We start from the raw sequence: 23,572 nt of genomic DNA, 5'->3' as shown, positions 1-23,572 counted from the left end.
AGATGCACAACATAAATATAAATTATACAAAATAAATCAATTCCAGAGCACACTGACTCCTGGACAATGATTACAGATTAAATGCAACATTAATATGTACCAAAATGAAGGCAAACCAAATCAGTTAGCATCCAGATGGATGGAAAACAACAACATGCTCCTCTAAAATGAGATCTCTTTTTTTAACTCCCCCCCACCACACCATGGCTTCATTCTACAAAGATGTTTTATAATGCTGTTACGTTAATAGTAAGAGCTTACTATTACTATTATCCATATATTATGTTCATATAATAAGAGTATTAACAGTAATATTAATTACATTAAGTATATTAATTAGTAAGTATATATTACTATTATACTAGTAATATAGTAAGTTTATAAGAAGTTCTCAAATTTCTTAACACTGAACTATAGACTGACAGTTGTTACTCTCTGGAGGGAAGAAGAGAAATACCACCCTTTACAAGGTTTAGAGACTCATGAAGTCGAGGGGGCTGGGGGTGCAGAGGAAGAGTAGACAAGGGGTCCGAGCTGAAGCCACTCGTCTTGGTCAGAGTACCGTACCTTTCCTGTCCATCCTGTGAGGGCTGAGAGGAGCTCTGCCCAGGCTCAGTGTCTCCACCACAGCCTATGTTCCCTTGCGTTCTCTCTGCAGAGCTGGCCCCAGCGCTGGGGTTCTGCGCTCCGACACTACCACTGAATCCTGAAGAAGAGGTAGTGCTTATCTGGTTAATAATGGGAGCAGAGGCAGATGTCGAGGCTGGTGGCACAGAGGAACCAGATGCGGAGCTACTTGCTGCCGGGTTCACAGAACTGCCATTGGAGGTGGGATTAAATGCACTGCCAGCTGAGGGGGCTGCCGATCCTGGATTTGAAGCTAAAGGCCCCGCATTCCCAGGTGTAGCTTGTCCCTGTGCTGCTGCTGGTGGGGTCTGGTACTTAGGTGGTATCAACAGGCTGCTGTCGAGCTGCAGAGTGGCTAGATAAGGTGCTGAAAGTGTACACGCAGAGAGGTGACTTTAGGGATGTTCTGCAGTGTCTGGCTGAAGCAGATATTTAGAATAGTCACTTTAAAAAAAATTATGCTTCCAGGTTGCATTACTCTATGACACCCAAAATGCTATCTCTACCACTGAACATAAGCTTCTATGTTCTGTAAACATGGAAATAAACATGGAGTTACTTATTATAAATTCTGGGGAAGAGCCTTATTTGGGGGGGGGCGGGGGAGAGGAGAAAATCAGTCATTTGTAACATTTGCCTTTCAGACTGATTCCATACGCATTCACTGAAAACGGAGAGGCCGTATATTCTACAGCCATCATGGTATATTATGCTCCTATGTGCGTAAGGCTTATGTAAGCATCTAAGATTCTCTTGGGAATCTGGGTTAAAATAAAGCAGTTAATACCAAGTCATGCTGCTACATTTTCGAAATGTGGAGTAAATTAGATATGACTTCCTTAGGCTACTGTAAATAGCTTTTAAAGAATATACATGCACATAAAAATTAGCATTTAACTACTTAGAATGCAAAAATTAGACCTAAATAAATACAGTAATGGAACACTAACATTTCCCGAGACAAAAGAAGTATAATGTGGCATGTCTAATAGGGAGCAGGGGGAATGATTTGCTATTTCTCAAATTCTACTTTGCCAAATACATCCCCATTTACCTAGGTGATGGCGGCAAACTTGCGCATAAAGTTTGAGTCTGGAATGATTGTCACTCTCCTCGCTGCCCCACGGCTGGTTAAACCACTCGCTCACAAGCTCTTCCGCCAGCTTCTGCGCCACGGTCTTCCCCACGCGCATGATCCCGTCGCGCAGCACTTTGCAGATAGGCTTGTGCTGCCCAAGCCTACACATCTGATGGCACAAAACAGATCACCGTTTACAACAGGAGCCACTCCTTCGTTCAGTACACATCGTTACCACAGAGATCCTTGACCATACACATGGAAGCATTTTCCTTTGTCTTTTAGCGTTACCACACGCAACCAAACCAACATTATATGCTGGTCCCTTCTGGTAATTATAATGTACCTGAAACTGTTCTCTGTCTCTCCAAAACCTGGACTAGGCTCTCTAAGGAAAATTGTTTCTTTTAAAGAAAAATGAATGTTTCTTCACCCCAACCACTTCCTCCAGCACAAGGGAAGATTGCTGAGCACTACCTGATTGCTAATGGTCAAATAAAGAATTAACCAGATTCCTGCCTACTTAGGCTGACTGAGACATATGTCCACTAAAACCTCTTAAGTAATCCCGACTTATGATGTTCTCCCATAAGATAACATTAAAATTTTATGGGCCATCTGTTACATTGTTACAGACATTTGGAGATCACCAATAGCAAAGGCCACGGAAACAGTGGATATGCTGATCACTTTTTAAAAGTAAATAGTTGTTTTAGCACAATGAGATTCTGTTACTGACGTGCAGGACATTAAATGGGTGCTTATGGCAGAGAATTAATATACCTGCACAAAGTAAGCTACCTAGCTACCTGTTCACCAGCAGAAGAGCCCATATTATTAGCCCTTACTAGAGTTGATGAACAGGAGGCTTACCAAGCCCCTGAAAATTCTCTAGTGTACACTCTTCTGAAGCAGGTACGCATTACTGCCAAAAGAGCAATCCTAAAATGATCTGGCAGTCCTTTTATGTTTTGGAACTTACGTTGAAAGCTTCACTCAGAAGTAAGGCTGGGCTTTAAGATTGCTTAGACAAGTTTTCTGTGTTAGGGTGACTATGATTTAATATTATTAGGCATCATGAACCAGGCACTGTTTAGAAATTACTGTATCCAAGGATTTCCTTCAGTGGCTTAATTGATGCCATTATCTCATACTTCAGCATCTTCTCACTTCTTGGTAGCAACATGTAAGTTTACTATTTCGTGTGTACTCATACACTTATAGATAGTGGATGTTCCGTTATGGAGTATTTTTGAAATTCAACTTGGCATCTTATTTAGCAAACACTTTTGTAATGCTTATAATATGCCTGTCGCAGCTCTAAATACTTTATAAATAGCAATTTCATTTATTCTTGTCAAATATAAAGATAACAGAAGTATAAGGTACAAAAACCTTATGTCTATGTACTTTAGCAGAAGAAATGTGGCACTAACTCTTCAAAGACAGACATGATTCTAATTTTTCAAAAGTAACAGGAATTTATGTACTAAATATATAAAATTATCTAAGTGGCTTATATATTACTATGGTTATCACATTATTAATCTGTACCAAAATTTTAGTATTAAGATGAATGGAGTGTTAAATAAAACAGGGACATGAGTCATTAAACTTATTATGATTCAGAAATTTTCAAGCTAAACATTTTTATACTGTTTTCAGGAACTCCCCCCACCCACCCGCCCCAAGAGTAGATGTGCTTTCTTTTCATAAAGCTCATCTTCTGAACAACCACTATCCCCTGGTGAGTAATACTTTTAAACTTGAGCACATAAATGGGGAAAAAACAGCTGACGGGACTTTAAGATGGGTGGTAAGGCTGGTAGAGGAAAATCTTTAAATCTAATAAAATATAAAAGCTAAGATGGGAAAGCAATGTACTCCTTGAAAAACTTGCCAATGTAATCCTTTTCTTCATCCTCCAACTATGTGAAAATTTTCTTTGAGTCCTACTTTGAAAATATTTGTTCTTTAAAATTTAGTCATAACTAGAAACAACCTGAGGACTTGTATCATACAAACAATTTTCATCTTTCATATCCTTCTCACCTCATATACAGCGCTCAAGTCCCTGAAAAAAGTTTTGGCTCCTTCGAGCAAGGCCTCATTTTCTGGACACACCACAATATAGGCAACATCACGGTGGCCCCCGTATGGGTCCAACAACAGCCTCTCCCAAAATGGCAAGGAGAATGGCGAGATGGTGAGGAAGTCCTTGTCATAGCCTACCAGCAGAGTGGGGATGGGCAACGGCTCAGGAGATTCTTCAGAACCTAAAACAAGATTGCAGTTTAGGAAAGTGCTTCAGGGTCTGTTTCCCACAACCTCGACAACTGAGAATTCTCTGGTGCATTAGTCTTATTTCTGGCATCAGAAATTTTATTGTAGGTTGACATGATACTCTTAAAAGTACTCTTCAAATCCTCTAATTAAATGGCCCCTGATGAAGAACCTTAATTAAATGAGTCAGAACATGCTTATAAAGTTTCAGTAAGATCAGAGAGCAGACTAGAGCAGGTTAAAGTTAGTTTTCCAAACAGCACTATGTCATTTCCTTTAAGATAAGCACTATAATCCTGACTATGAAGAAGTTGACAGAACTAGTTCAGAAGTTCATCCAGATGAAAATGCAGTGAGGACCATGAAGATAAGGAGACCCTAACAAATGGTCTATTTAGGGATTATTTGCCCCACTGACCTTGATTATGCCAAAGACATTTAGAAAAATTATCTCCAAAACTGACTACTGGAAAACAGGCAGATTATAAAACTTAACAGTCAGGAGGAAAAAGGTTCTATTTTGTCAGTGAGGGAAGGACTTGACAGTAACTAAAGCTGCTTTTCATAGAACAAAAATCTGAAGGAATTTAAACAGGGGAAGGATTCTACCGTAGGTTCCCCGTCCTGCCATTTTGTGGAACTGCTGCCAGGTGAGTGGTCCCTGCACGTGCTGGATATTCTCCCAGGTCCTGCCCGTGCGCTTCTTCTGGATGGCGTCTTGGAGAAAGGGCTGCAGGGACAACAGCATACGGACCACATCTTGGGAGGAGAGCATGCTGATGTCCAGCACTGGAAGAGAAATGAAATGAAAAGGAAGGGAAATCATAAAGGGGGGCTGGCACACTCCTCTTCTTGCCATCATTGTGGACCTCAGTTATACTCCACGACAGAGACATCACTGGCAGCAGGGTCTACTTACAGTAGATTCTAAAATACCCGACTTAGGAGTCAAGAGGAAAGACAATCTTCTAAAGTAGAAGATAGTTTATCATTTATTATTGGAAATAATAAAAGGGAAAATAGTTTACTCTATATAAAAGAGGTTAACTACAGGACTGCCTAAAAGTGGAAAGGTAGATAGGCCTGACTTTTAAAAATCATACAGACTTGTTTCCAAGGTTGTTCTTAAGAAAAGAGAGTGGCAAAAATTTCTTAATTATTGTTTCTTACTTTTAGTTTCTTAATTACTTTTATTTACAAAAATCCATGTTTTGATTATATGATGAGTGGGAAAAAGGAACTTGAAGCTTTTAAAAACTTTAAAAACTGCTCTTAATGAAAATATTTTCACAAAATACAAAATGCATAAAGAGAAAGATGACCTTCTACACAGGCAGAGGCACGTGAAAACAGGGCAGAGGCATTGACAGGCCTGAAATTCATCTGTACAGAGAGGACGGTAGGAGATTCATGGTTTCAGAACATGTTCTTCCTGCAAGAGGGTTTCTTAACCTAGAATTTGAAAAACCTCTGAAACTCCACCCCAAACTGCATATGCATGCATGAGCACAGGTGTATTTTACCCCAAGGGAGAAGGTCCATAATGCTCGTCAAATTCTCAAAAAGATCTGAAGAAAGAACTACTTAAGCTGGAGATGGTCAGCTATGAATCTGCACAGCTGGGTTCCTAAAGACCTTTCATTCCTCTTGCTTTTCCAGCTGATTAGGAAAGTGGCATGGATGGAAATCTGTGGTTTATTTACCAACTAAATCTGAACCACAGGGTGCTTAAGGGGGTCTTAAGACATTTTTAGATGTGTCCCCACATCAAACACAGGCTGCAACTTGATGGCACAGAGTTTTTGTTTTTCAATCTGGAACGAATTTCTCAGGAAATTTCATATGCAAATCTGGATTTCCAGCTTCTCTTGAAAAACTGGAAAACTGCCTGACAGCCCTGGGGCTGAGGCCATCATATTCCTGGATGACCACCACTTGGAGCCAAGGAGTAGCTGTCCCCTTCAGACAGTTCTTGACGCTCCCCCCGCGCCTCCCCCCACCCCAGCTGGCCTGAGACTGAAGCAGCATTTATCACCTTGATCTTCAAGCCTGTGCTTCTTTTCTTCTTATAGGAAAGGAAAAAGTAAAGTACCTCTTGTACCCATGGCTCTAACAGAAGTAGGAAAATGACACACCAAGAGAACCACAGGTTAGAGAAAAATAAAAGTAGAAGTAATTCTTTGTGAACTCTATTCCTGTGCATACAAAATAGAAAGTATGTTGCGAAACGACACAATTTAGGTCATTGCCTTTTGCAAACCTGGACCTTCACATCATTCATTTACATTATCTGTCTGGTAGTTTTAAGCATCTGAATTTGGAACCCACATCTCGCCTACAAAAAAATGTGCTATTCTTCATATCCAAAGATGCCACTACTGATCCACCCACACAGACTGCTTTTCTACCTGAAGGCCACTGTCTAGTAAAAGAAGCCACCTAAGATAATCACCCACAATTCTTTAGGGGCAAGACTTTAATTCATAAATTCATGCAGCAGACATTAATTAAAGGCCTGCTAAGTATAAGGTACTCTACTTAAACCTAAGCAGTTATAAAAATGAGTATAACCCTTGAAATACTTCCTCAGGAGTCTCCACCTCCAAGAAGTCTCCTTGCTTATCTAACCTTCTCCCCTGCAAGACTGACGACTATTCTGAAGCAGGGTCCATGTTTCTTTCACACATAGACTCCTCCAGCTTGGCCTCTGCTCCCACCTGTCTACAGAAACAGCTCTTACCATGGTCAAAAGACTGGTTTAATCCTTATCTTAAAAGCCTGGCTGAATCTGAATGCCTGTTGACCACACTCTCGTTCATGAAACTTGGTTACATGGCAGAACTCAGTAAAGCTCTGTCCCAGGCCTTCCGCTCTTTCCATACAGTCCTCCTCCCCAGTGAGCTCTCCTCCTCCTCCGAGCCCCTGACTTGAGTTATCATCTACGTGCCATATACTCCCTTTCCCCTGCGCTCCAGGTCATGAAGTCCCAAGTGTCTACTTGACACCTCTACCTGGATATCTCAAGAGAAATCTTTAAAACTTCCAAAACTCAATTTATGACCTTTCTCCCCAGACCTGATATTCCTCCAGTACACTCATCTTTTTAAAATAATTTTATTTATTTTTGGCTGTGTTGGGTCTTTGTTGCTGTGTGCGGGCTTTCTCTAGGTGTGGCAAGCAGGGTCTACCCTTCGGTGCGGTGCGCGGGCTTCTCATTGTGGTGGCTTCTCTTGTTGCGGGGCACAGGCTCTAGGCTCGCGGGCTCTAGAGCACAGGCTCAGCAGTTGCGGTGCATGGGCCTAGTTGCTCCACGGCATGTGGGATCTTCCCGGACCAGGGATCGAACCAGTGTCCCCTGCATTGGCAGGCAGACTCTTAACCAATGTGTCACCAGGGAAGCTCCCAGTACACTTGTCTTTGAACGACACCACTGTCCGTCCAGGTATACATGTCAAAAACCTGGGTGTCTTCCTTAATATCTCACTCTCCCTGATCCCAAATCCAACCCATTTCCAAGTCCTGCAATAATACTTCCCAAACATCTCTTGACTGTTTCCACTTCTTTTCCATCTCCTTTGTTAGGACACAGAGCCAAGCTACTGTTTCTTATTTCATCTACTGCAGGAACTTCTCAGTCTCCTCAAATCCATTCTCGCCATTTTCTAATCCACAGTCCACCTTATAGAGTAGATTTTTTCCTAACTATACAAATCTGATGTCAATGTCTCTTCGTAAAACCCACCATTGACTTGAGACTCTTCGGATGAAGACCCAGTGCCCAGCATGTCTCAAAAGGCTCTTGACAAGCTAGCGCTGCTGGTCTCTAGGCTTCTCTGAGTTCTCTGAAGGCCCCACGCTCTACATAACGCTGGGCCATTGCACTCGCCCCTCCTCTGCCTGGGACACGGCTCCCCGCCCCCTCCCTCGTCACCCAGTTAACCTGTACTCATCGTTGGGATCTCAAATGTTACTGCTTCTTCAAGGAAGTGTCCCCTGACATACCGTGCTTTCATCACTTATAATGGTTTGTAATAATATGCTTATTTATTTATTTGATTCGAATAATTAAATAAATAAGCATATTATTTAATTGGAGGATGGAGGAGAAGGCTTATCCATTTTCCAAAATAGATTAGAAAGTCCCTGAGGGCAGGTACCTTGTCCCTTTCATTCACCATTGTATCCCTTCAGGACACATTATAGCATAGATAGTGAATCAATAAGGAAAGGGAACAGCAAGGCTGCTCAGCACTCTTACAGCCCAACTCCAAAGACGTTTATCAACTGGAGTTTTTTTTTTTTTTTTTTTTTTTTTTCTGGTACGCGGGCCTCTCACTGTTGTGGCCTCTCCCATTGCGGAGCACAGGCTCCGGACGCGCAGGCTCAGCGGCCATGGCTCACGGGCCCAGCCGCTCCGCGGCATGTGGGATCCTCCCGGACTGGGGCACGAACCCGTGTCCCCTGCATCGGCAGGCGGACTCTCAACCACCGCGCCACCAGGGAAGCCCTATCAACTGGAGTTTTTAAGACAGTGACGTGCCCCAGTAACCACAATGCAAAGTAAAATGTGATCATTGTTACCAGAGACACAAAATGCTGGGAAATCAGAGGAAAGAGAAAATACTCTGGTAAATGGATAGAAGGCTTCCTGGAAGAAGTATCATGGAAACTCGACCCAGAAGAATACATAGACTTAAACATGAAAGGGTATGCAAATTATCAGTTTGTATAATCTAGACAACTTTTTTTCCACAAAATAATTACTCTTCTCCAAATGTGTTTCAATATAAAACATCTCCCCGTTCTTAACTTTAGGGTGATACCAAGATAGCTCTCACTTTAGTTATGTCTATTTTTTAATAAATGAAATTTAAAATTTTGTCATATATAACAAAGTAAAGAAAGTTTGCAAGTTGTCATCACACCAAGACAATTTTCAAAGCAAATTTGTATTCTGGGAAACCTACCATTGCTATGAGGCCAAGAGTGCACAGTGGCACTTCTCACCAGCGCTTCATCCACTTTGCCACCCGTGGGATTATCCACATACTGCCGACCCTGCTCCAAGGCATTAAAGCATTCCGTCCAGTAATCATTATTATCTGCTTGCACCCGGTCGTAACTCCAGCTCACACAGGGAAGAGTTTGGCGATTGTTACAGGAAATGTAGTCCAGGAAACTCAGTGAAGCAAAAGGTTGTGTATGTTGATTCTGCAGGAGGAGGAGAAGGCTTATCGGTGGCTCCTGGGATTTTCTGGCTCCTTCCATCTGCGGAAGGAAGGTGGTCTGACACATCATTAAGCGCCTTTCGGCAGCCTGACCAATATCAGAATTCTTCCCAAAAATATCCAACTCATCTTCCAGGAAGAGTCCCGAATTGTAACCAAGTTTGCGATTCATGATCGCACTAAACCCACAGGTACAGCGGTACTGGTCCTCATTGGAAGAATCGGGGATGTAAAGCCCAACATCCGCCCCTTTGATGTTCATGTTGCAGGCACAGATGCAACAGCTGTCAAAGTTTCTGTCTTTAAAGATATTCATCACGGAATCAGAAAGAATCAGAGTCACATAGAGACTGTGAGCTTCAGGAATTGGCTGCATGGTGGCGGGCTCCACAGAATTAAGAGGCCGTGTGGTAGAGGGGGTAGAGGCTGGTGACCCCTGATCGGTGCTGTCATATTTAACAGACCCTTGACCACTGGCAGTGCCCCCTCCTCTGGGAGTTCTTGGGGTCCTGGGGGTTCGTGGTGTGGGGACAGAGAAGCGAGGGGTTGCTGGAGATGGCAAAACTCCTGCTCCACTGTTGCTGGCTGGGGCAGCGCTGTTCAGCGTCACCGGGGTGTTCATCTGTGGTGTGTTCAGATAATCTGGATCTGCTAGGCTCCCGACACTAGGCACATTACTGCAACAAAGAGACAGCACCAAGTGAGAACGGGAGGCCGGTCACAGGTGCTGGAATACACACATAATCACCCCAACCTGGCCTGTGCATTTCCTATTTATGCACGTTATCACTTGGTTTATTCAGTTTTCTATTAAGCCTCATCTTAATCTTTTGAGGGAACTGTAACTACTTTTACAAGAAAACATGATGCTGGATTTGGGCAATGTAGTTTTGAAAACCTATAACTACTAAATAGAACTTTAACACTTGAGCTCAGATGCCAAAGTAGCTAGAAGACCATAGGATGAAACTTCCATCTAATTTGCAATTACATTTTTGTCATTTTTTGAAATTGAAATTCTGCCAGTGTACTTGTTCTCTGAGGCTATAATCTACATATGATTCTAAAGTAGTTATAATCAAATGCACATGAAAATTTAACATTTTTCTAATTTCCAAAATGTAGTCCTATCTAGGCTAGCCATTTTTATAGTAATGAGTGACCATGAGGGAATTCTATTTTAGGAAACCCACTGGCCAGTACTATATTACAATTAATACAAATACTACACATGCTGCTAAAAGGACTTAGTATTAGTTAAGTAGCTGCCCAGAAGTATAGATATTGCACCACAGTTTCCAAACTTCTAACAGATTTCTGGAGGGTGGTAGGCAATTCGTTCATTTTTTATGTTTCAATATGTCATGCATTATATAGCACAATTATTTTTAGCTCCCAGAGACTGATCACACTGTGCTACCTATTTTCTCATAAGCAGCGACTTCTTTTTGGAAGAGCCACATGGAAAACAAAACAGTGTCTGCAATGTTCTGCTATTTTATTATTGTAATAAAATTTTCTTGATATATATTCTTAGATGAACATGTAAAACAGCGCAGGATTATTCTTTCCAGTTAGAAGGTATCAAAAGAAATAGATTTTTTAAATACTTAAAATTCTTCTGAAATCTGTTAATACTGTGCTTAAACTAATGTTCCTCCAATAAAGTACGTATTTATTCACTTATAATTTGAAAGAAGAATGTCATAAAGTAATGGCTCTTCAAATCATTTTCTTATGACTTTTAATCAGCTATGCCTAACTTATCAACCCGAAAATCCAAATCAGTCACTGCAACGAAATGTTAAATCTGAGGCACAGTGGTATCTTGTAGTACAGAGAACAAATGGCCCAGAAACCTCGATCAGCAATCATTGCTATCTCAGAGACCAAAATAATAAGTGTGGAATATGAGTCTAATTGGACTCCTTTCAAATTTTTCTGTTCAACAAAACCCCCAAATTGTTATGCAGTTCAGATCACAAGAAGAACTATGACGATTAACTGAAAACCTAAATAATTAAAATTCCTCCCGAGGCAGTAAAAATGGTTTATCTTGTACAGTAACCTGACTTTTCCCATTCAATAAAAATGAATTGAGTACCAAACCCATGCTAGAGGCTGCATACGCAACAGTGAAAAAGAGGAAGAAAAGTTAGCTCATAGCAAGTATGACAGGCATCAAGTGAGTGCTGGTGTGCTCTGTGATAAAGCGGGGGTCCAGGGCGATGGAGGCCACAGTAGGAGGATTTCCCATAGCCTAGAACTGTCCTGTCCAGTAAGTAAGGTAGTCACTACCCCCATGTGATGAATTTAAATCAACTTAAATAAAAATTCAGTCTTGATCTCAACTAGCCACATTTCAAATGGTGCACAGCTACAACGTAAGGGTAGTGGATGCCGCACTGGAAGGTGCAGATACAAACACTTATTTCATCAGAGACAGTTCTATTAACAGCACCAGTTTAGAATACCAAGAATCTTTGGGGTGGCAAATGATAGATTTGATAGATCTAAACAATGATCTAAATTATTTGTCATTGAAACCATCATACAGCAATGGGTTGCATGTCACTGTTTGAGAAGCTTGTGTGTGTAAGAGATTAAGCTGTGGAATGGGTTCGGAAGCTGTTGCACTACTTGCAAATGGCCTGCTAACTCCTGGTGTGCTAGTCGCTCTAGCTGTGCTGGACCAGTCTCAGATTAAATAAGCTAGGGCACAACTGGAGAACAGCAGCAGAGAACTAGCCAGGCCCTCCCATCCAGGGTGCTTTTGAACACATGCTTTCACACTGCTGGTGGTTGTGGAAATACTCAGAGTTCTCAGAAAAAAACTTATGTGGGAAGTAGGGCAAGATAACCCCATTTTAAAGAAGGGAAGACCCAGTAAAACGGTCATTTAAGGCCATACAGAGACTAAACAAAAAAGGCAGGAATCTGAGCCCTATGACTGTACAGCCCTATAGCTGTACTTCCCCAAGTCTAAGGTTCTTTTAAACCACTTCTCTGCCACACTTTTTCATTCCCATACAGACTTTATATACACAAGCATAAAGCCTGTTTATAAAATTAAACTTGATTTCATCAAGATGATATTTATATGAGGTCACAAAGAAGTAGCCCACAGACTGGACCTAGATCATAAATTTTTCTCAGCTCCTAGAATGTAACTCTGGATTAACTGTCAACACTTTTTCTTTTTTTTTGCCGGGGGGGTGGGGGGGTGTGCCTTGCTGCATGGCTTGCAGGATCTTAGTTTCCCGACCAGGGATTGAACCTGTGCCCTAGGCAGTGAAAGCACCGAATCCTAACCACTGGACCACCAGGGAATTCGCACTGTCAGCATTTTTAAAACGGAAATACATTGACACATTTAATTCCAGGTCTCCAATTCCCTGTATTTGAATAGCAAAAAAAAAAAAAAAAAAAAAGTCCCTTTAAAAGGGGTGTACTCTCAACAGTTCATCATTGACCCTGCTCGCTCCCACTGCCTCTCTCAATGACGCCGAGCATCAGTAGTGCCAAGTCTTCTGCTTTGCCCAGCCCATTTCATCCACATATTGCTTACCTGGTCCTGATAGAAATTTGAGTTTGTGGCTTTTTATTTTATGGAATTTAAATTATTTTATTAAGAAATTATCACTCAAAGGGGAAACTGATTCTACACTGTTGCAGTAAGAACTTTTTTGGTGACAGTATGAAACATGTCTAAGCTACAATAAACACTTCCTTTTCCTTCCCCCGTATCATAGCACCACTCTGTTGCTACTTTCTTACATGACATGGTGTCAGTAACAGAAAAATTATCATGTGAATACTTCATTTTAAAGTGCCTTAAGTAAACACATTTGAAATCATCAAATTATATAAAACAAAGTACTTACCACCATCACCCTAAAAATATTACCCACTCTAACTAATGCTTGATTCTGTGATAGACACTGATTTCACACTGAATGACCATGAACATCATGGTTCTCTATACAAATAACCTTAATTTTTCCATGTATATGAAATTTAGTTTAGAAAATTTTTCAACGTATATTTTCAACAGAAAATAATATGCACAAAAACATGAATGGCCAATAAAGGAAAGTTTCAAATGAAATGCTGTCATCATTTAAAGTAAATATTTAGTTAAGATAAAAATCAGGAAGCAACCTAAGCGTCCATCGACAGCTGAATGGATAAAGAAGATGTGGCACAGTGCTCGCTTCGGCAGCACATATACTAAAGTTGGAACGATACAGAGAAGATTAGCATGGCCCCAGGGCAAGGATAAGATTTTAAAAAAGAAGATCACTATAGAACTATTAAAACAAAACAAAAAAACAAACAAAAAAGATGTGGCACATATATACAATGGAACATTACTCAGGCATAAAAAGAAACGAAATTGAGTTATTTGCAGTGAGGTGGATGGACCTAGAGTCTGTCATAGAGTGAAGGAAGTCAGAAAGCGAAAAACAAATGCTGTATGCTAACACATATATATGGAATCTAAAAAAAAAAAAAAAGGTTCTGAAGAACCCAGGGGCAGGACAGGAATAAAGACACAGACATAGAGAATGGACTTGAGGTCACGGGGAGGGGGAAGGGTAAGCTGGGACGAAGTGACAGAGAGGCATGGACATATGGACATATATACACTACCAAATGTAAAACAGATAGCTAGTGGGAAGCAGCCGCATAGCACAGGGAGATCAGCTAGGTGCTTTGAGACCACCTAGAGGGGTGGGATAGGGAGGGTGGGAGGGAGACACAACAGGGTGGAGATATGGGGATATATGTATATGTATAGCTGATTCACTTTGTTATAAAGCAGAAACTAACACACCATTGTAAAGCAATTATACTCCAGTAAAGATGTTAAAAAAAAATCATATTAAATACAGCAGATAACTCGACACAATCCCAGCACATACTTGTAGCCATCTCTAATGAAAGTGGCTGCAGGTGGCATGGGCAGTTGTTCAATTTTAGGAGGGATTGCCCACGAAGGCCGAAACAGACAGGCATCAGGAATCTTCAGAGGTAGCAGGCATTGGCTCGGCAACATTTTCAGTGGAGCAAACATGGAGGATCCCACAAAAGGTTGTAAAGTTGGAACTTTGTGCACATATGAAAAGTCCTGTGACAACAAAGTGGGGCCGGTGATAATGCTGGTAAACAACTTTAGGACACACCATAATAGCAACAAAAATCACTATAATTTAATACTTCTCTTTTATCTGATCAACAGAAAAATGCTAAAGCCAAAATTTTAACTTAATCAAAACACTATAATTACCTCATGACCTAAATCAGAGAACTCTTAGGAACTTATGCATACATGGCATACAGACAATACTATTTTAAAGAAGTTGTATAAAAATCTGCTTTCAAACCACCCTGTCTTTGTATAACTAATATATTGGCAATTACCTTTATTTCCTCTGGCTTGGGACTTCCTAACCCGTCTTCCACTTCCACTTTGAATTCAGTAAGCTGTGTTGAAACCATACTGACCATAGGGCTCTCCATCATGCCTAACGCTGTCACTGTCTCTGAACTGATTCCATCTTTATAATTCATCACAGGAGAAAATGCAGGGTGCTGTTCCAAAGAAGGAGGGGTGGGGAACATCCTTTGCAGGTCTGCAACTGCTAAAAAAATAAAGATAAAAAATAAGAAAAAAAAATTTGTAACAGGCCTGACTTCTAAAAAAAAGAAAACAACCTAGTTCATAGCCAGGCCCTCTAGTTGGCATCAGAAATAATGCTGACTGAATGGTCATATCAGTTACATAATAGACTATTAATAATGGAAGTATCTAAGAAGAAGGCCATCAGCAGGAAATTATCCTTTGCTGCAACTTTATCACTATCCTCTTGATGCTTTATGATTTGGCTTCACATTAATTATGTGAACAAAGTCTACATAACATACATTTTTTCTTCCAACAGCTGATTCCCTGAAAAATCTAAGGAGATGAAACTTCATAGTCAGGGTTAATAATCCTATCTAGAACCAAAAGACAATTATTGAAAATCAGCTGGGAAAAAAAGTACCTTTTAAGAAATACTTACATCAGTGATTCTCAACCTTAAAAAAAAATCATTGTTATATACATTAGGTTAACCATCATCACTAATAGTGTCTCATTAAGGAACTGATTCTTAAGGAGTGTATGCAATGAAATGCAAGTTGCGGTTGTGAAATTTGGCCACTAGGGGGTGTCCTGTACAGCAAATTTATTTACACATTTGTAGCCACAAGTTCAAATCAGTGATTTGGAATCATATCTGGTGTCCCAATTTCCAATTACATTGCTCTTTCTAGCAACTTCAATATTTAAACAGGTAAATAGTAACCACTGGACAGATCTTAATATGACTTACAGCTCTGAATCAGAAATTAATAAAGAATAGCTGTACCATGCTCTGACCTGAGCTAGAGTCTAAGGGAGAGCTGTATAGAGAAGCTGCAGTGGGCTGGGTTCCCCAACCCACGAGCTCCCAGCACAGCGCTGCTGTGGTCTGGTCACTTCCTCCCTCAGGGCCTCAGTTCCATCATCTAAAAGGGAAGGCTTGACTAGATGTGTGATTCTCATTAGGCTTGCTTTCTTTCCTTTGTTTATGGGGGGAAGGGAAAGCCTCCATGATATGGAGCAGAAGAAAGGTGAGAACCTCTGCATTAGACGATTTTTACCATGTTTCCTAGTTAAACAATTATATAATCCTGAATAATTTACCCTCTCTTGGCCTCAGGGGCCAACAAGGGGAGAACAAGGCCAACAGGCAAGGTTTCAGATCTAAACTTTCACTTCCATTAAGAGAAGCTGCACTTCTATTTATTTTCTACAATACAATTCTGTATGAGATTTCATTAGACAAAATGGTACCTGCTGCTGCTATGGAAAAAAATTTTTAAAAGACAGAAAAGAAGAAGAAAACCTACACCCCCCAAGTTGATCTTCAAGTCACCTTGCTGTGACAGTATTTTACCCTTAAGAACATACAACAATTCACAGAATTAGGGATACAAGCCAAGCCAGAAACTATCATAGAACCATTGGACAGACTATATAATTGATAAGTTCTGTGGCTGAAAAACAGCTCTTCAGATGTAGCACCAACCAGATCAACACATTTTTTTTAAAACAAGGCTGAAGACTTTAATATAAAGTTGAAGTACATTCAAAATATAAAGTTGAAATACATTCATCATCTTTAACTTTTAGTCCCTATACCTTTTCCCAAGCCAAAGAGCAGCTACTGGTCAATTTTAATATAAAATTAATTTGTAAGTGGTGTATTTTAAACCACAAGTCTGCTTCATAAAATCTTCAAACTCATATTACATGACAAATCTTAATTAACAAAGTATTTGGAAAATATGAAACTATATAAATTCACTTTGAGTTAAAATGACAGTGAACTTAAACATAGCCTTTCCTTAATTTATTAAATATTTGGGCTGTGGTACAAAATTTTATCCTCAAATTATTTTATTAAATTTTTAGAATCTTCCCTAAGAAATGTAATAAAGGCATTTTCCATTCAGGGCTGCTCAACTTCTTTGATGTTACCTAACACAGTTATGTATCTCAGTTTTCAAAGCCTCAGCCACCTTGGTAATTTTTGTCAAAGGTAAAAGAGAACATACACAAAAAGCATGGATGAAATGAGATTCCACCTGCCAGAGATTCACGTTAAAAAGTGGTCTTCACCATTCTTATTATCAGATATTCTTCAGGAAGACTTTTAACCTCTCTAGCTTCAATTTCCTCATCTACAAAATGAGAATAATATTTCCCTCATTTTTTTGTGCACATTAAATGAGATAAAGTATGCACTGAAGTAAACACTTTGCTATAGGTACATCTAAACACTCAAAAAGTGATGAGAGTCAGCGGTAATTAGTCCTTCCTCCCAATTTTGGTTTGATTAGAAAAAGATGGAAATGCTGTTCAGTCACAGGGAATGAATTTCTGAAAAGAAATCAACCTAAAGAAGTTTTGAGATGAAAAACAGGGAACTGGACTCAAAGTGGGTAAGGCAGAAAGAAAATAGAAACCCAGAGAAACATTCTGGTCCTCCAAAGTAGAAATACATGGCTTGCCTGTTCAATTTTCTTCCCATAAAATGACTAAAGTGAGTGTGGGGAACAGCTACCAGGATGGACTGGAGTTGACATGTCTTTCCCACAATGCTCCACTTACTTATACCCACCTATCCTCAAGATTCACTGCCCTTCAGCAGGAGCTCACCATTAAGGACACCAACCATCTCCTATTCTGAACATCAAGTATTTATGCACAAGACTGAAGCCCTCCAACAAAAGCATCATCACTAATTTCTCAGTATTCTTCCCAGCCCAGAGCACCTAGCAGAGTCCCTCACAAATAGTGTTTTTGTTTGTTTTTTGTGGTACACGGGCCTCTCACTGTTGTGGCCTCTCCCATTGTGGAGCACAGGCTCCGGACGCGCAGGCTCAGTGGCCATGGCTCACGGACCCAGCCGCTCCGCAGCATGTGGGATCTTCCCGGACCGCGGCACGAACCCGTGTCCCCTGCATCGGCAGGCGGACTCTCAACCACTGCGCCACCAGGGAAGCCCAGTAAGTGTTCTTGTAGAATAAAATGTCCAACTCTTTCATTTTGCCTCCTCAAAGACCCATACTTCAAAACTGACATGCTTTCAAAGACAAAAATTCGTAAGTGACTGGTTAACAATAAAACCTAAGAAAAACACTTCTGTTTTAATTAATATAACACAATACTATCTTAACACAGACTTGATACTAAACTAAACCTCACTGATACTGTGTGTCACTTTCTTTCATTATTATATACACAAATGAATAATTATGGATCTATGCTGTCCAACACAGTATCCACTAGCCACATGACTACAGAGCATTCAAAATGGGCCCCATCCAACCTGAGATGAGCTGCATATATAAAATATACCCCAGATTCCAAACAGTTAGTACAAAAATGGAATGTAAAACATCTCAATATTTTTATGCTGACTACATATAAAAATGACAATGTTTTGGATACACTGAGTTAAAATATATTATTAAAATTAATTTCACATGATTCTTTTTACTTTTTTAATGTAACTATTAGAAAATTTAAAATTACTTATGTGGCCCTCCTTTGTGGCTTACCTTGCACTTCTGCTGGATGGTGCTATTCTAGACATTACATATTATATGTCTCTCCATTTCCATGTACAGTAAGCTACTGCAGAGATGATAGTTTCTTGCCATGCTATTTCCATTGCCATGTCTTGGGAGGAAATACTACGTATGTGTCCCCCACACACACTTATACACACATACTTTGAGGCATTAATAAGATCCTCTTGACCTTGGTTTATCTGTATTTTCCTCATGCCAATATTTTTGCTATATTTCAAATTCATTAATTTTTATAACCTGTACTTTATCATAAAATTCTGAGTAGCTTCTTTTTGAAACAATTTCTTTTGGAATAAAAATGAGAGAAAGAAGAGAGAGTACACCATATACTTTACTGGGTAATGACACTTACTAGCAGGATGGTTTGTGAGTAAATAATCTTGGACAAATTATCAGACATTTTAACATTTAACATCGCTACATATCACTTAATGTCAAAAAAAGCAGGAGCAACTGGTTAATAAATACAAGGGAAAAATTCATTCATCTGCCCTATTCCAGATGAATCTACTTTAATCATGTTTCTTTTAATCTGTGAGTTTCATGTTTGTAAAATTCTGCAGTGCAGAGTAATAAAAAAAGAAAAATGTTTAATTAAAAAAAAACTACAGCAACTGGCTGGCTATCATCATTCATTTTCATACATGTCATGCTTGAGAAAGCTTTGCATATTTTAAAAAGCTATGGATCCACTAAAGCTGTCAAAATCCAATCTCTGTATACTTCACACTTCTACATTTGAGTAAATCAGCACTACATTTATAGGTTCATAAAACTTTTTGACTCATCGCTATGACATGGTGGTTTTTCCCCTCAATTTGTTCTCATTACCAGCTGAATTAATGAGAAGATATTAAAGAATGATTTGCAATGGAATTGTGTTTCAGCTTCAGAGTATCCATATAAGCTATCCTGACTTTCTTTTCTCTTGTAGAATGTTTCTTAGGGTAAAGAATAAGTAGAGAAAAGCCAGTTTCTCTTTTTGTCCACATACATAATAAAACTAGTTGATCTCTTAAGGAAACACAAAAACTTCAGTAACTGTTGGAAAAAGGACCACAGAAAACAAACATTCATTATCCTTGTGTGAATTAAATTTATGAAAACTGAAACATTTTACACAAGCTCTTGCAGTGGAATATTGCTCTGAAAACCACTGTGCAGCATTTATCCTACTAGGAAAGGGCTATTGCAAAAATAAACCTAAAACATGTTTTTTTCACATTTTAAACCACAGAAGTTAATTTGAAAACAAAAGGAAAAGGAATTCAAATTTAAATGGGTCTCTCAGCTGCCTGCCACCTTAGGAACACCAATTTATACAAGTTTTAATTCACTGCCAGTATTCTGTTAAAATGGGGGGAGGGGAAGGAGGGGAATCTCAGACAAGGCACCACTGAGTATGAAAACACAATATGTAAATTATAAGCAGTGAGCTGAAGCTTAGTTTCCTTTTCTTACTTGGTGGGTAAGGAACAGCAGCTCTTCCATCCTTCCCAAGAGGTCGGTCTTCTGTCCCAACTGTAGGCATTTTTGATGAGCGTAGTGCAGGTGACACAGCCTAAGAACAGATTATTATTATTAAAGCGGAGCAACACATTTGTATGTAAGTAGGGTGAGAGTCCACTATTCCTTAGAGTGTACGCCTATTGATATTTTAAAATAAAGGAAAGATGCTTCCTTACATAGCATTCATCAGGTGAACTTCTAGAAATACCAGCAGACAGTGACACAGAAGAGATGGTTACAAGCTTGTCAAGTATGAGAAACAGACTGACTGAGTCTTCTTGTCATGGATCTGGTGAGAGCAGACTGTGCCATCAAAGCAGAGCTTGCAGACCTTCAGCAAATCTTCCCACCCAGGTCATTAGAGACGCAGTTTCAGGGACACAGTAATCACATTAGGGTGGTGCCTCCAAGTAGTGATTGGTTATCAGTCTGGTTTTCCTTCTGTTTGGAAGCAGGCAGCTAAAAGGGAGGACCTCAAGCCCTCCCCAAACTATTATTCTTTTATCTTTCACCACAAAAAAATACATATCTCCTATTCCTATTTCTACAGTTACTGTTCATCTTCATGAAAAATAACCTTATCTCACAAAATTATTGAAATGCACAGAGAAGGTTTTTCTCTGATTTGTTATTCAAAACAAATTAAGTCCTTTAGTAAGCAAGATTATCTTTAAGAACTCAAATGAACTGATGGCAAGATAAAATAAAGCAAAAAGATTCTCACAAATAGAAGGTCTTTTATTTATGTACACTTATTCAATATCATAGAGTTGAAACATATAAAACTAACTTTAAAACCTATGAGATGAAAACTTGGACAACAGTCTCTCAATTCCAGTTACTAATAAGTTGAATTAGTAAAATGACTCTAAGGTAAACTGTTCCCTTGATTAAATGTCAGGCTAGAACTCAAAGTAGAAACAATCATTTCAGAGAAATGAAAATTAGATAAACAATGTCCAATCTCCTTTGCATATTAACATTACTAACAATACATTCAAACAACAGAGTAAACATTTATTCATTTAGTCCAATAGTAATTCATAATTTATACAGAGAGTAAGGACAATGGCTCAGAGCACAGCAATCACTAGGGATGGTGGCTGTGAACAGAAACCAGGCTACTCTACGGTTTGTTTCTTTTCTTTTCTTACATCTCCCTTCCTACTTCCCTTTGATTCCTTTACTTTTCATACTTTCTTCCCACCGTCCCCACACCAAAGCATCTGAACTAGCCCTTGTTAAAACCAATCCTAGATAATGCATGGCTTAATGGAGACAGTCAAGTTCAAAAAGGATCTCCAATGCCTGGGTCACAGAATAAGGAAACGTGTCATTTCTTCTACTAAAGTTTTTCACATTGCCATGTCCTTTCCCTTCATGCAGCCACTGCCCGATTTTCGGTCCTCATGTTTCAATCCAACAAGTTACCAAATAGTACTCCTGCTTTCTGTGTATCGGACTGATGGAAAACGACACTCACTTCTACCAGGTCAGTTCCACACTCAGCAGCCTCCAGAAGGGCACATTACCAGCACAGTTTGAAGTCTAAAGCCTTAAGAGTGGCCACAAACCTTCCCAGTCCCACCAATCTTTACCCTCCATTCAGAAAACAGATCCATGTGCACAGTGTCCCCCAAAGCCCAGCTAGTTCATTCTTGTAGCTTAACCAAGGCTCCTTCCAGGCTCAAAGTAACATTCCTCCCCTGCCTCCCCCTAACCTAGTCGTTCCACATTTCAAGTCAATTTTGTTCTTTGAGGTCATTATTATCTCATCTTCTAAGTACTTAGAATAGTAATGGTGTACAATATCTGTTAATCGGATACATTTTATTTTAAAGTGAGAAGGGGCTGTAGAAATCTGATTCCTACTTAACCTTCAAGCCTTTACTTAGATACTGCTTGCCTGTCATATTGCACTTGAACATGTAGCATCTTTAGATTCAGGTCAATTACTGCCCTCACAGGACTCAGTATATTTTTAACTTTATTTATATGCTATTTCTCCTGAAGTCTGTGGGTATCTCAAGTATTAAGAGTGGTAATTTAATTGTATCTGTAAACCTAGAGTACCTGCCACAAAGGAACTGATCAATAAATGATTAACGAATACATGTAAACTGGATAGATGGGAAAGTAAATATATAAATGAAAGAAAAATAAACTAATAAACTGACCTCCTTGAAGAGAGGCCTATCTTACTCATCTCTAGGTCCCCCAGAGATAACAGGCACTTTTATTTGCACAAAGGTACAGGGTTGGTTAGGAGGACGAGGACACAAATTTCCTGACTTAGCTCAGTTACTCTCCAGAGAATTATAAATTCTTATCTGTCACTTTCATCATATGACGCCTTGTATTATTTAACGTCTATGTGTATAAATTCTATTTCCCAACTTACGATGCTATAATCCTAAAAAGTATATAGATCATACTTGTAATCTCTCTCAAAATGTTGACTAACCTATGACTTATTAGATGAATAAAAAGTTATATGGGCATTATTTTTAAAATCTGAGCTAAAGGGACTACATAATACATTCCTGTTAGTCTCATGATATTGAGAAGGATTTTTTTTTAATGTGTAAGATTTTAATATTTACAACAGGAATAACACTAATGGAAAGAAAGCCACCAACAAACAAAACCCAAGGGGTATTACAGACTACACTAATAACTTTTAGAATCCTTTCAAGGTATACAAACGTTTTTGAAGAACATTCAGAACCTGAAGTAAGAGCCCCCAATCCAGTAGACCAAACTATAAAGAAATACTGAAACACTGATATAAGTCCATGCACTTAAGTGAATTTTTGTTTGTGTAGCCACAGCAGACTCACCCCAAGTTCGTCGTCATCAGAATTGTCAAAGATGTTGTCTAAGTCATGAAGGGAAGGCGCCAGATCTGTCACCTGTGTGAGGCTACTGGAGCCAGCCCTGCCAGCAGCACTATCCTGCCGAACATCTGTGGGAAAGGAGGCAAAAGGCACAGAATGAGCGACTTCATCAAGGGAGAAGGAGCGAGGAGAGGACAATGAGCAAGCCCTGCCTGCCAACTGTTTCCCTATGTTTTCGGTTAAATTTAGCGACAATTACTGCCAAATACGTTTATCAGTTTTGAAAGGAACTGAAAAATAGATTAAAGATGAGATCAAATTATTGCTATTACAATAAGGATATAATTTTAAATAGAGAAGCATCTCCCTCGCATTTATTTTAGCAACAATCCAAGTGAGGCAAATAATCATTGTACACACCTGTTTTAGTAGAACTGAAAAGGGACATGGCATTTTTCCCTTCAGGCACCGGCGTGGAATGACCTGGTGTAGTGACATCCTTGGTACCAAATCCATCCTCTGACTGTATAATAAATTCAGCCAAACAAAACACATGAACACCAACCCAAAGTGTGGAATATGAGGGAGAACACAAAGAATTAGAGGGTAGAATGGAACTTGTTATGAGCACAAGTATGATAAACCATGGTCTATGCAACCAAAGGAAATAAAAGATATGTCCTTTTCCCTGAATTTAAACCGAACCAAAAACTCCCACGCTTTCCCCTCAATCTGGGTCAGTCAGGGTTTTATGCCTCATGGTACTGGTGGCATGTGCTTACAGGCCTGCCATGGTGGTAAAAGCTGCCTTTAATATAGTA

At 39.6% G+C, this 23,572-nt stretch overlaps 1 protein-coding gene and 1 non-coding gene across 8 annotated transcripts in view; one reads left to right on the top strand and one right to left on the bottom strand.

Annotated features, from left to right (window-relative positions):
• The window catches only part of MED13L (mediator complex subunit 13L), a 296,141-nt gene that overhangs the window by 21,570 nt on the left and 250,999 nt on the right, over positions 1-23,572 (bottom strand). For 5 of the 7 annotated variants that reach the window (XM_033836938.2, XM_073790130.1, XM_073790132.1 and 2 more), the window contains 10 exons: positions 23,172-23,274; positions 22,755-22,879; positions 19,867-19,966; positions 14,641-14,861; positions 14,142-14,347; positions 8,956-9,893; positions 4,598-4,777; positions 3,758-3,981; positions 1,682-1,874; positions 568-994 (listed from right to left, as the gene is read on the bottom strand). In XM_033836938.2, coding sequence (XP_033692829.1) covers positions 568-994; positions 1,682-1,874; positions 3,758-3,981; positions 4,598-4,777; positions 8,956-9,893; positions 14,142-14,347; positions 14,641-14,861; positions 19,867-19,966; positions 22,755-22,879; positions 23,172-23,274 — 2,717 coding nt within the window. The remainder of the gene's footprint in view (positions 1-567; positions 995-1,681; positions 1,875-3,757; positions 3,982-4,597; positions 4,778-8,955; positions 9,894-14,141; positions 14,348-14,640; positions 14,862-19,866; positions 19,967-22,754; positions 22,880-23,171; positions 23,275-23,572) is intronic. The other 2 variants (XM_033836939.2, XM_073790131.1) reach the window with 1 other exon arrangement.
• On the top strand, positions 13,423-13,528 carry LOC117307769 (U6 spliceosomal RNA). The gene has a single exon (XR_004521647.1). It is a non-coding gene; the product is annotated as a U6 spliceosomal RNA (small nuclear RNA).

This window comes from Tursiops truncatus, chromosome 13, assembly GCF_011762595.2.
Source record: "Tursiops truncatus isolate mTurTru1 chromosome 13, mTurTru1.mat.Y, whole genome shotgun sequence".
NCBI classification, from domain to species: Eukaryota; Metazoa; Chordata; class Mammalia; order Artiodactyla; family Delphinidae; genus Tursiops; species Tursiops truncatus.
Note: the sequence above shows the minus strand (reverse complement) of the source record. Positions and strands in the feature narration are given on the sequence as shown.